Here is a 14,237-nt window from a genome sequence, read left to right on the forward strand (position 1 = left end):
AATTTTTGACTATGTTTTTCTACGAGAAGATTTAAAAGAGTTTACGCCAAACCACGACAGACGACGAAGACGATGACAGAAGACGGACGACGGCGGAAACCAAACGATGGCATAAGCTCACATTGGGCCTTTGTGCTCCAATGAGCTAAATAGAGACTCTGAGGTGAAAGATACTAAACTAAAAAGTGGAAAATAAACTGACAACAGAAAAACAGTTAATAAATATAACACTGAACACAAAGCAGATTCGACAGAGAAACACGGTTTCTAGCAAGATGCCCTGGTCAGGTGCTATGTTGAATATAAATATCACGGATAACGGTCATTTTCTGATATCTGAAATATGTAAATAAACAATTAAAATCAATAAAAAAGAATAAGTTTTTTTGCCCGTAACAAAGTAGGTCCGAGTCTGATTTTAGGTTTCAATGCTTTTCTTACTGTTTTTTTTTTAAATTTGATTCTGACGACATTATTAAGACTTATGCATATGAGCAGATGGGTTATTCTACTATAAGCCATGTATTAATAAATTTTGTCTGAGCAGATGTGTTTTTATACGCAACATGATAAACAAAGAGTAATGGGTAAAATACATTTGTTAATTGTTGTGGTTTTTGTAGTAACATAAAAACAGGAATACAAAGCAACTTAAATATTTTGACTGTGACTGTGAGATGGCGATCAGATTTTTAAACGCGGAATGTTATGCATGAACCGACTTTGTGTCATGATCGGCTGCCCTTCGTTATCTGTTGTATATCTTTTGAAATTGTTATAATCAAACTAAACTCTGTGCAAAAATTGTGTATTTACAACAAACAGTTTTTGAGTAATTAATTTTTTCAAGTTTCTTATTAATCAAGTCAGTCTTTTTTGCCAAAATTTTGTGGAAATGGGTGAGAAGTACAAGAAATGATTATACCAGGAAGATGAACATCCCATATCACTTTTTTATTTTCAAATTTCTTACATATGTATTTCATTTATTATTTATAACAAAAAAGTTTAAATAATATGCATTTAATTATTAAAACAGAGAAAAAAATACAAATTCACAAAATTGACAGCATGTTTATTTGACACGAAAAAAACATCAACATATGATAACACTTTCTTAAATTAACACCTATAGTTTTTTCAAGTTAAAATTATTCAGATTGGTCCACTTCATCTTTATTGAAAGTATGAAAAAAACTTTAATTGTGAAACTGTGATACTTTTTACGATAATAGCCAAAAAATGATAAGAAATGGGAAAATCATCAAAATTGGGTACTTTCAAAGGGTCGTATCAAAATAAGAAGTGCACCACCATAATGTTTTCCCAATTATCTTTTTACAGTCATATAAACCCAAAAATCAGTTTAAGAAAAAAAAAATTCGAGAAATGTTTGGCTCCTCAGTGGAGTACATCCTTTACATACATTTATGCTCTGACCTAACTCATTTTCCTAAATACCATGTAGTATGCCCGATTGTAATTTAAACATCAATTACAAAACATACATCAGCGTACTCAGATTTAAAAGTTTATTTCAGAAACAGATGTGTCAAGTTAAATATTAGCAAAAAATAAAAATAAAAACAAAATTGAAAACGTTCAAGTACAAATTGTCATGTTAAAAGCTCCAGTTGTACTTCCAAATGTATACTGACCATACATTGTACACACGTCAGCTGTTACTTGACCAGTGTAAGATACATTATGAGAAGTATACGCTTTCACAAAATTGATATCCTTAGACAATGGATTCAAAGATCCGTCAATAGTGAAAGTGCCAACACTATCGGATCCTCCTCCAGTTATGGAATTTCGGTCAAACTGTATAGACATCGACCAGGAGTATTGAACACCATTTTGTACGTAGTATCCAGGCCATACCCCATCTCTGCCATATGACTGCAAAACAGATAATAATGGTCCAGTGAATTGGTCAAATATATAAACGTATCACATTTACATAGATCTATTCATAAAATATAGAGGCTTTGATGTAGGTTTATATAACCATATTTGGTCCCATCGATAAATTTGATATGTGCCTTTTTGTGCTTCTTTGTCTAATATTTGTTTGTTTTTATTGTGATTTAGATTATAACACAATGATGACTGCTGTACCCCTAATTTTGACTTTTTGTCTGTTTATTTTGTTCACGCATCGTTGTCAATATAATGGAATTTGATGCGGCTGTCATACAAGTGAGAGGTTTAGCGCTATAAAACCAGGTTTAATCCACCATTTTTTACTTAAGAAAATGCCTGTACCAAGTCAGGAATATGACAGTTGTTATCCATTCGTTTGATCTGTTTTAGCTTTTGATTTTGCCATTTGAATAGGGACTTTCCGTTTTGATTTTTCCTCGGAGTTCAGTATTGTTTTTGATTTTTACTTTTTATGATATTTAAAAAGCTATTTTTTTTAGTACTTTTGATCACTTTTTGAATGCTTATAGTATAATTAATATAACACTTTTTAACAACTCACAATGAAAATAACGTTTGCAATAAATAGGTTTTCATTAAAAAGTGTGTAATAAAAGAATCAAATCGGTAAATGGCAAATGGACCATTGATTTGTGAATCTTCTTTTATGTTTTAAACAACGTTTGTATTCTATTCATGCTTTGCAGACCCTGGAGTAAAGATGACGACATCTCTAAAACATTCATTAAAGATTTTGGATGTACTTTTAACCAGTTCTGATCATTCATGATGTATGTCGTTGTGATTTTTGAAATATTATGTACGTAACCTCAGGTTTAGTTGAAATCCTCGAATTTGGCTACTTCATCGGATAGAATGTTTGAGTTTGCTTAACATGATAAGAGAATCATTGCACTGCATAGTTATTTTATCTCATGCTTTTTTTCAGGTTCCCGTTACTTATATTTTCCTATTTCAATCGATGTCACGTAGATCAATCCATAGTTCAAATTTAAAAACTAATTCAGCCATTAGCAAATTAGCAAGGTTTCTGAAATTGACAAACAACTGATTCCTTTTCCTGTTTTGCCTTTATCTAACTTTATCGTTATGGTGGTTATCCGCAATTTGTGAACACGTTTTGAATTGTCAAAAATATTTGCCTCAAGCTTCATTGTCGCTTCCGGTGCAATAAATATGAACAATTATTATTGTTTCGATTATATTATTAAGTCTGCAATAATATTGACACACATCTATAGTTAATACCTTGTCAAAGCAACATACAGCATTTGAACTATAACTGCAGCCGCCAGTGCTATGGGCTCCATCACAACTATCAAGCTTGTCACAGGTTCCTCCACCCAATGAACATTCCGATATGAATCCTGAAATATGACAGATAGGAAAAAAAAAATGAAACAATAAAAATCAGTTTGTTAGACAAGAACAATCAGGGGGAGTGAAAGTCAGTAGTTAACCAAAAAGTACACAGAAAGTATAGATTGAGTATCTCAAGTTAAGGCGAAGGTAAGCCGACGACCCAGGGTAATTTAAATAAGTCCATTCCACTGCCGAGTTACTTTGTTTGTATTTACGGTGCCCTGAAAAGTGAAACAATAATAGAAATAATATCTGTTGATAAGTCTTGTATCAATACATTGCGTTTTTATATAAATATATGGTATGCGTAAATGAAACAACAACCAGAGACAAATATCACGAAGACATCTAAAGTGTAGCTTAAAGTTTTCCACAATATTCTTAGTTCTTATGAATACTAATAGTTGAAATAAAAATATTATAGATTTAGATCTTCCTTTATCAGCAATCTTCTACTGTTGCCTATTAATTATAAATCAACTATAATATTCATTTAAGAAGAGGGGCGACATTAAATCTTTAGAAATCAGTCTCATCCTTTATGCACTCATTGCACGTTATTTAATCATTTACAATAAATTCAACCAGGCTGCATTCAAACTTGCTTTTCTTTTTCGGACTTCGCACGAATAACATTTTGTTGTTATTCATGTTATTAACAAAAGATTGTTGTATAAATGGTGTCATAAAAGAGAGGCGAATCAAATAATCTTTATATCAAAAGCCCATCAAAGATACCAGGCTTTTGGTTTTGTATGCCAAACGCGAGTTATGTTTACAAAAGACTCATCAGTGAAGCTCGAATAAAAAAATGAAAAGGCCTTATATATACAGAGTTGCTGAGCATTGAGAACCAACAATTTCAAAAGGTTTTGCCAAAAACAGCCAAGGTGATATATTCTTGGTATAAAACATTTCATATACTCATCTTCTATAAGACAACAACCATTATAGTGCTTTAAGTTTTCCTTTCGATGATAATTAAATTCGGATTATCAGTATCACTGTACTTTTCATTTAAAATATTTAAATTGTATCTAGTTCAATTAAAGTGACCTTTTGGTATCAGAGTAACGTCAAAACTTCACGCCGGATGAATATTGTTGGACAAAACACATTAGATTTTTCTTGTTTGTATCCTTTTCAAATAATCTGTATACAAGTACATTCAAATTCAGATATGACGTACGAAAAACGAGGTACCTTACTATGGACAAGAATATTCATACGCTGCGTGGAAACACTAGATTTCTTTGATATCTGAAGCAGATAAACCAACGCAAAATGGCCAAACTCAAGTTCAAATCAGTTTAAAAAGGTTGTTATTTCTATAATACTAAAATAAATATGGGGACTTTGACTTTGTATAGGATAGTTCAACCATGCGTAAGTGTTAATTTGACTTTGTATAGGTTAGGTCAACCACTCATTAGTGTGAATTTGACTCTGTATAGGTTAGTTCAACCACGCTTAAGTGAGAATTTGACTTTGTATAGGTTAGGTCAACCACGTATAAGTGAGAATTTGACTGTGTATAGTTTAGGTCAACCACGTATAAGTGAGAATTTGATTTGTATAGGTTAGGTCAACCACGTATTAGTGAGAATTTGACATTTTATAGGTTAGGTCAACCACGTATAAGTGAGAATTTGACTTTATATAGGTTAGGTCAACCACGTATTAGTGAGAATTTGACTTTGTATAGGTTAGGTCAACCACGTATTAGTGAGAATTTGACTTTGTATAGGTTAGTTAAACCACGTTTAAGTGAGAATTTGACTTTGTATAGGTTAGGTCAACCACGTATTAGTGAGAATTGGACTGTGTATAGGTTAGGTCAACCACGTATTAGTGAGAATTTGACTTTGTATAGGTTAGGTCAACCACGTATTAGTGTGAATTTGACTGTGTATAGGTTAGGTCAACCACGTATTAGTGAGAATTTGACTTTGTATAGGTTAGGTCAACCACGCAGTAGTGTGACTTTGACTTTGTATAGGTTAGTTAAACCACGTTTTAGTGAGAATTTGACTGTGTATAGGTTAGGTCAACCACGAATTAGTGTGAATTTGACATTTTATAGGTTAGTTCAACAACGCATTAGTGAGATTTGATAACAGTAATACAATTCAATACCACAACAGAGATACATAATGGACAAGCACATTCATACATCTCATGAACTTCATATTAATGACAATACCGAAAGTAGAATGTATGCTTCATATCTTGACCATTACCTCGATAAAGACACATATGGACAACTTCAAACTAGAATCTATCACAAACGTGATGATTTCATATTTCCAACTGTCAAATTCCCATTTCTCAGCAGTAACATAAGCAAAAATTCATCGTATGTAGTTTGCATATATCAGTTAATACGTTACAAGCTTGTATGCTCAGACTATATGGACTTTGTTACCAATAGACCTTTTCAATATCTCTCGACACCGACTAATGACACCTACAGTTTACAGGTAAAATGGATGGGTCGTCTCAAAGACAAAAACAATCATGATTATCATTACGTAACATATTGGATTGGCGGTTTTATATTGTTTTGACTATATAGTTTAAGAATGAATATCAACCAAATAAATAAATAAATATATGTATGGTGGCCGGATGCGGCCATTTATTTCGCCTTTTCGCGTTTTCGTGACTTCTCCTTTCATTTAGCAAACGCGAAATTGGGAATTCGAGAAATCGAGAAGGCAAATTCGAGAAATTGAGAAATCTGGAAATCGGGAAATCGAGAAATAGGGAAATTGAGAAATTTGGAAATAGATAAGATCGGGAAATCGAGAAATCGAAAAATCAAGAAAGCAAACACGCCGAAACACGAAAGAGAAAACACGAAAACGCGAAATGAATTCTCGATTTTGCGTTTTTGCTTTCTCTATTTCTCTATTTCCCAATTTCTTGATTTCTCGATTTCGCTTTCTCGATTTCTGGATTTCCCCGGAAACACGAACAGGGGAAAGGTCCGCATCCGTCCACCATACATATGTCTCTGTCATATAATATTCTTATTTCGTATGTATTTGCACGACATTTCATGTTGAATTGATTTAACAATTATTCGAATCATTCAGAATCCTAACCAATTTTCTCTTCACTTTTGTGATTATGTGAGTCTTTCGCCAAATATTTGCCGCATGCCAATAACGATTTAATTTGTTGGTGTAAAAGCTTTTGATTTTTTTCCAAAATGAAAAAGATTACTGGACCGTCCGTCCGTCTCACACTTGTGAACACGACCAACTTTGTGTTTTCCACCAATCTTCATCTTAGTTGATGTACATATTCAATTTTTACATAGTTACATATTGATTTTTTAGGTCAAAGGAAAATATCACGATTTTTTTTTGGATTTTTTTTTTTATCAACGACGGTCTTCTCCGCTTCAAGATATCTTGTTCGAGGTAAAGTTTTTCCTTGATGAATTTTGAAAACATATATAATATAATTAACCCCTCGTTTCAATGTTACAACATTTAAGCAGTGATTGGTGAATACAGAATTCAAGTGGAACACCAAATTGGTGAATTGAAATGATACAAAGTATTGAGTACATTATGGAGGCATCCAAGGCCAAAACTAACAGACATGTGCCGCTCTTGTCAACCGACATAATCATTGTTTAATTAAATATCAACTATATACAATAAACATCATTTGTTCTTTTCGTTTTCCAAATTCAACCAGGACAGCTAGAAGCTAAACGTCTAAAAGATGAAATATGACTTAAAGTCTATCATTTTCTTTATAATAAATTTAAAAAAAAAACCCATGTCATTTGGACTCTGTAGGAAAGTTTTATCATTGTCAATGATTGAAAGCAATAAAATCAATAATGATCTCAAATTGTTTTTGATTTTTGAGACGACCCTTCACATTTTACCTGTCGTAGTCGTTCTCAACTGTAGGTGTCGAGAGATGTTGAAAAGGTCTATTGGTAACATCCTTATACGAAAACTGCTCCAACATAGTTATGAGGAAGAACGACTGAAATTGACCATCCATAATCATAACTGTCACTGTCTATATTTGGTTGATCAAGATGACATGTCGCGTTCTCAACTTAGAAGGACATGCTTGTCTAAGATATTTAGAAATCGGTTAAGTGTTGTGATGTGTAATTTTTACCGATTTTGTCCTTTTCACGATTGTGTAATTTTGACTGAGTGTGAATAGCGGGTGATCATGCACATGAGAAGACGCTCACCCTGTCGACCCCCTAGGTATCGCTCCTTTTTGAGTGAATACGATTCCCTCAGTGTTTGTTTGTTAATTTGAGTTTTCTCTTCTCCATCAATTAACGAGATTTAAACATTGATAAACTAAATTAGCCTTCATTTATATGACAGAACAAATTGTAAACGCATTTGATCATTTATTAAACTAATTTGAATTCTTGCGTATATTTAACCATGTACGCAATATCCAATTTGTAACTATTAGTTAGAACATTTTTACTATAAAATATAGTTTGTATAATTAGACAAATCAATACCATAACAAAGATACACGATAGTATTATTATTGTACGTAGGAAATATATGAAATATTCATAGACGTTTAATATATTCTGAAAAATACCATCACATATTGGAAATTGAATCATAATTTAATGCTAGTCAGGTAAAATATGACACATCTTTCAATGATATGATCTTCAAGTGTTAGAATAGAATAAGAGAATTTTGTAAATGTAACCACATACTAGATAATCCATAAATATACTTTTGCAAATCTCTAACATCGGTGGCTTAACTTCATAGATGATTTAAAACACCGACGTCATGACGGTGCAGGAGGGTGATATTTGATTCAATCTTCACATTAAATTTCTGCAACACAAAAATCCATTTTATTCGGATGAGGAGACTAGGAAAATTTTCCCGACAGCAGCTATACGTTTATACTTTTATGACATGGCCAATTATACACATATTTGTAGTCGTGCTTGAACAATTAGCTGTTTCAGAATCTAAAGGACTGTGAGTAATGTTATTGTGTGTACCCAAAAATGAAAACAACGTCATGTTATTGGTTGATTTTTCAGTGTTTAGAACGTTTTTAACCAATCATGACGTTTTGGTGTACACTTTTTAAATATAACCCAGAATTCATTAGATTCTGAAACGGCCAATTGTTCACGTATTCGATTCTCGCATAACTTACACCCCATCCGAAATTCTTAATTTGCAACTTTTAGGTGCAACATCTTAACTTCAAAGAAAAAAAGAAAAGAAATTTGTTTGATTTGACAGATACCATGACAGAGATACACAATAGTATTATAATCCTACGATTATAACCTAAATATTGTGTATAAATATGTTCAATGTTTATGGACTTATAGTACTTTCTGATAATATTAACACCTTTTGTATATGCATTTAATTAAAAGATTGCATGTGCATTGAGGTCATGTTAAAATATTTATTTACAGGAAATTTCTTTAGGTGATTTGTTCTTCGAATGTTAGAAAAGAATAAGAAAAATAAAGTAACAACTAACTCCATAGAGCTCGTATAAGTTAACTATTGTCATTCCATTCTCTGATTTGGGCGGTTAAACTTCAGATCTGATTTCACACACCAATGTCATGAACAGTGCAGGAGGACGACAATTGATTTAATATCCACATTATATACGTGAACACAAAAACTATAAGAAACATTTTATTCGGTTGAGATAGCTAGGAATAGCTTTACTGATGATTTAGCCAAATAAGAAACGACGATAGTTTATACATGCTCACAACTTGTAAATCCGTTTTGAATTCGTTCATGTTTAAGTAAATTGGTCACTTCCTTAGAAATATCATACACAGATACTACATTTCATGACCATGAAACATACATGTATGAATAAAAATGTTTTGGGTAAACAACAATGAGTCGGTTACCAACGATGAAAATAACCAAAAGAAATCTAGAGGAAAGATAAGTCTTCAACAATATACTGTTGTCTTAAAATATGTCAAAGTCTTGAACGAGTCTATCATGTCTATAAACGTTCAGAATAAAATTTCGAAAACATACCATCATAAAAAAGCCAAAACATCTTATAACTAATATTTAACAAATTCAATGCCTATACACTCATATGGTCTGACCATAAATAATAGGACAAATGTTAAAGTTACTTTTACTGTCAATTGCATAGATAAGACCATTTAACATGTCATAATTTACGAGATTATTAAAACCCAATTTTTAGTCACGTAATCATCTTTTAATTAACTGATTAAAGTTAAACAACTTTTGTCAAATTAATTAACAATTTTTTATTACGAAACATAATATCTGAGACATATGGGTCAACATCTGCAATTAATTCTACATAGGCGGTAATGGTAACGTTTTCCTCAATTGCGCAGTCAATATCGTTTACTTTAATATGTGTGGTGGCTCATATCGAAGCTGATACATTTATACATGTCTGATTATATTTTCGGGGTGGCAAGTGAGATTACTTTTTTCGCAAATTGCTGAACCCCGGCAGATGGTGAAAAATGTCACTCTCCTCATGAAATAATCCCAAAATTTTGATCATAAAATTCAATAAAAAATTTGTCCTTTCTAATAATTTATTGAAGGTCAAATCCACATATTTCTTTTCTCGTTACATCAGTTTCTCTAAAACAGTTCTTATTGTTCATTCATGTCTATTTTTAAAATCACAGCATCCACAATTGTATGGCAAATTAATATTTGTTTTTAATTACGTCATCTGAGTTCCTCATCTCAAGGTTTATTAGGGATCTTGACGCATATAATACAATTTGTATATATATGTTTATATATACAAATCGTCTAAACATCAACCCAACAATGTTAGATCTGTAAATTTGCTTTCGCAAATTTTTTGTTCTTCCCTCGCCGGGATTCGAACCCATGCTACTGAGATATTGTGACACCAAATTGCCTGCACTGTAACCGGCGCGCTATACCACACGACCACCTGGGCTTCATAAAAATGAAGCTTTTGGTGGCCGGGTGTTACCTTTCCACGTCAGTTTTAATCTAGTGTCGTACTACAGTACATGATATATAACATGTATAAGGCATGAAGATGTTATTTTTACAGATCAGCTAAATTATCTATAGTAAAGGATCCTGCAAATTAATGTAAGATACAGTCACAGAAAGGATTATATTTATAAGTACGTCTGAACCAGTGAAAACTCTTCAACAGATTTTCCCATCGGATCACCAGCAGTTATGGTGATACATGGCTGTGTACATTCTGTATATACACTCGTCTAAACATCAACCCAACAATGTTAGATCTGTAAATTTGCTTTCACACTTCAATTTTTTAGTTCTTCCCTCGCTGGGATTCGAAACCATGCTAATGAGATATCGTGACACCAAATAGCCTGAACTGTAACCGGCGCGTTAGACCACACGACCACCTAGGCTTCATAAAAATGAAGCTTTCGGTCGCACAATAATACAGCACAAACAACATTTTTCAAAAGACCAAACAAGTGAAAAAGTATATTTAAACTAAACGCATTTCACTAACAGGTCGAACAACTGATGTTCTTAAACCCTGTTGAACATGTTGAATGCCATTGGCGGTTACCAAATAAACGGATCACCAGATGTAACAAACTGGATCTTATTATTAATTTATTATCAAACAGAAAACAATAAACTTGCGGAAAAGATGGTATGCCGCAATCATGAGTTGCAAACATTTGTACACTATATCCGGATTTCGTCAATGAATGTCTGTTCAGTGATATTAATAATCGAAACGGTATTTGGAAAGCCAAATGATTGCGGTATATTAACTTTGCCGCAAGTTGAGGGCCAAATATTGGAGTAAAAAATCCTTAATAATTTTCATATGACCTTAACAATGATAATTCATGTCAACACACAAATGCAGACTACTGGGCTGGTGATACGCACGGGAAGGAAATTATCCATCAGTAGTGGCATCAACACAATTGTTGTGAATACACTCAGAATAGGTACTAGGGTTAAACTTCTGAAAACACAAAAATGCGAAGTTACTAGTACCTAAATTTATGTGGACTTACGTTCTTGTGAAAGGTAAAATTTCCACCCTTTCGCTGACGATGACATCACAGTATGGGTGAACGAATCTGAGTGTAAAATACACATTCCTGTCAGATGGTTGTAAAAGTATGATAAACAACGCGTATTTGATACACATTTTATACCGCATTCCCCTACAAATCTAACAAGATAGGCTCCAATGGCGTTCTCTACTTCATACTTGTCGTCATATTCAGGTTTATGGTGCGCTGAGATAAATCTTAATCTTGATTCACTTAGTACAGCAACGGACATAATGTGCATACATATAACTATGATAGATATCATAATTCTTGTTAGTACGCAAAGCATTCAAATATGATTGCCTTCAATAGTGTGCTTTGAATGCTGATGTGGTGACTATGCGCTGACGTTATACGATGCGTAGTATGTGTTAATTGGTCTGTTTTACCTTGGGAATATTTGAAGCTATGTTTTAACAAAAGAAAAAGCAATATTGAACATAAACCGAAGTGATCGATGTTGTGACGTATTCAAATGAATAGTGGTAATTCGAGTTATAGATAGAATTACAGATATTGAATTGGAAGATTAAATGTTGTTCTTATGATAATATCAGAGCATTTTGGCAGAGCACATGAAAATAAATATGATAAATGATGAAACAACTAAGCTTGATTACTTATTCACGGATGACAAATTTCAAAAACTTTCAGGGGACTGAAATTGATAAACACTTTTTTTCTGTCTTAAAAAGGACTCTTATACGGAGACCCTTAAGTGCCAAAGATGAATTGATGAATATGTGTGCGCACACCTTTAAATCTTGTGCGCACAATTTTTTAAACTTGAGCGCATAGCTTTTTTAAACTTGTGCGCACAACATTTTTAAATTGTGCACATAACTCTGAAACTTAAGCGTGCGACTTTTTTCATGGTTCATAGAACTGTCAGTCATACAGTTTATGTCTATAAAATTGCTTTCATTTACAGTTCATATTAACATCAAAAGATAATGGACCAGATTTTCACGTATTTCATGTATGGAATAAATTATAAGGATATACTGCATTTTCTGGCATTGAAGCACGGGATAATTATTTCGATGAGAACATTAGTGAGAAGACTCTATGTACACACACTTTTTGACGAAAAGAATATTCGAATATTCTTGACGTTGCATTATTTATCGATAATCAATTACACAAGGCCACTACAAGGCTATCGAATAATGCATCTCAAAAGCGTGCAGAATGGATTTGTTGTGCAGAAAGAAATTGTTTTCTCTGGCAAGCAATGTTTAATAAGGTAATGATCTAATATAATTTAATAACAATATTGAAACTGACATTTGCATGCAACAAATTTTTCAACGCATCATTACAATGTATCAGACAGTAATCAAATACCAAAAACGTTTCTTTACTCATTTGTTCATATGCATAATAATTTGCGTAATTTCTTTTCAGAAACATTTTGAGAAAAAATTTCTTCACCAGGGTTTCAAATTTCGTACAACAATGGAATGCATGAGACTTGGACGATTGAAGTTTGTGTTGGTAACATTATCGCCTTACGGTTCACATATTTTGATCTAGAACAAGGCAATGATTTCGTAACGGTAATTATTAATTAACAGAAATTTGAACTAATTGATAACATACTTTTAACGTAATATTTATGTTAACCTGAGTTACCTCAATGTACATTAGTTGTAGCTTCTTCTCTTTTTTTGTTGTATTCATCTCATAAGTTTTACTATCATTCTCACAAATTCAGTGACAGATACTAAGAAAAGGTATATAGAATTGTGTAAAAGAGAAGCAAAAGATAACAAACGGACACTCAAACTCACAATTCGAAAATAAACTGATAACGCCATGATAAGAAAACACAAAAAAACGACAAACAAACAGAAAATTAACAGCACATAAACCAGAACAAAAATAATGAGCAAAACGAACCTACCAAAAAATTTGAGCATTTAAGGTTCACCGAAAGAATGAGAAGATCCTGATCAACAGGTGGCAGCAGTCGTGTTACTCATGTTACTACAAACCTGGTGATAAGTCAAACGCGGTTAGTCCAAGTCGGGGAAAAGTCAAAATATATATTAACAAATATTGCATAAATATAACATAGAAATTCCCATCCGAGGGTCATAGTTCTAGACGGCATGGGGTTCTGTGTTTGTTTGAACATTGGTTAAACTACTGTGTCATATTTTACATCCTTGTTATGTGATCTTTGTTCGATCGTCATATCCTATTTCTTTGTATCCTCTGTTTGCATTGCTTGTGTTATGTTTGTTTCCTGAAAACATAACAATTTACAGGAAGAAGAAAAAAAAAACATAATAAAAGCAACGCAAACGATAACAAATAACTTAGCAAGCGAAACGGCGTGTTATAGAACATGAAAAAAAATCCAAGTAACAAGACTTCATCGGAACATATATTCTAGAAAGACAATCACTGTAGAAATTGGACAGCATGATATCTATTTCAAACCAGAGTCAATTGAAATGAAATATTTGAAAATGATGGTTATACATTTTGGTGATGGTGATAGCATTTATGTCGAAGTCGGAAAATAGAAAAAAATCGTAACAATATGATTAAAAGTCAAGCATATCAATTTTTTATTTTTTTTTCAAATCAATATTATATTTTACTTTCGAAAAGAAAACTAATGTTGAAAAAAGAACAGAAATAACATTATATTACAAAAGTTTTGGTATGTTTTATAAACATTTGTTTAAATGTTTGTAGGTTTACGATGGTGTCATAAAAGACAAACTTTTGGTTAGATTAACTAGAGCTTATGTACCATTAGAAGTCCGTTCGACCAGCAATTGCATCGTTATCATTATGACAGCTG

The 14,237-nt window shown here is 32.6% G+C and overlaps 2 protein-coding genes across 2 annotated transcripts in view; one reads left to right on the top strand and one right to left on the bottom strand.

Annotated features, from left to right (window-relative positions):
* LOC139499581 (endoribonuclease LACTB2-like) overlaps window positions 1–14,237 on the top strand; it is a 273,549-nt gene that overhangs the window by 88,287 nt on the left and 171,025 nt on the right. The window lies entirely within an intron of this gene.
* Window positions 1,049–11,727, bottom strand: LOC139497343 (uncharacterized). Its single transcript, XM_071285555.1, has 3 exons — window positions 11,378–11,727; window positions 3,196–3,314; window positions 1,049–1,902 (listed from the first exon to the last, which is right to left on the bottom strand). Exons 1-3 carry the CDS (start codon window positions 11,706–11,708, stop codon window positions 1,603–1,605), a joined length of 750 nt encoding a protein of 249 aa, XP_071141656.1. The 5' UTR covers window positions 11,709–11,727; the 3' UTR covers window positions 1,049–1,602.

This window comes from Mytilus edulis, chromosome 12 (assembly GCF_963676685.1).
Source record: "Mytilus edulis chromosome 12, xbMytEdul2.2, whole genome shotgun sequence".
Classification (NCBI taxonomy): domain Eukaryota; kingdom Metazoa; phylum Mollusca; class Bivalvia; order Mytilida; family Mytilidae; genus Mytilus; species Mytilus edulis.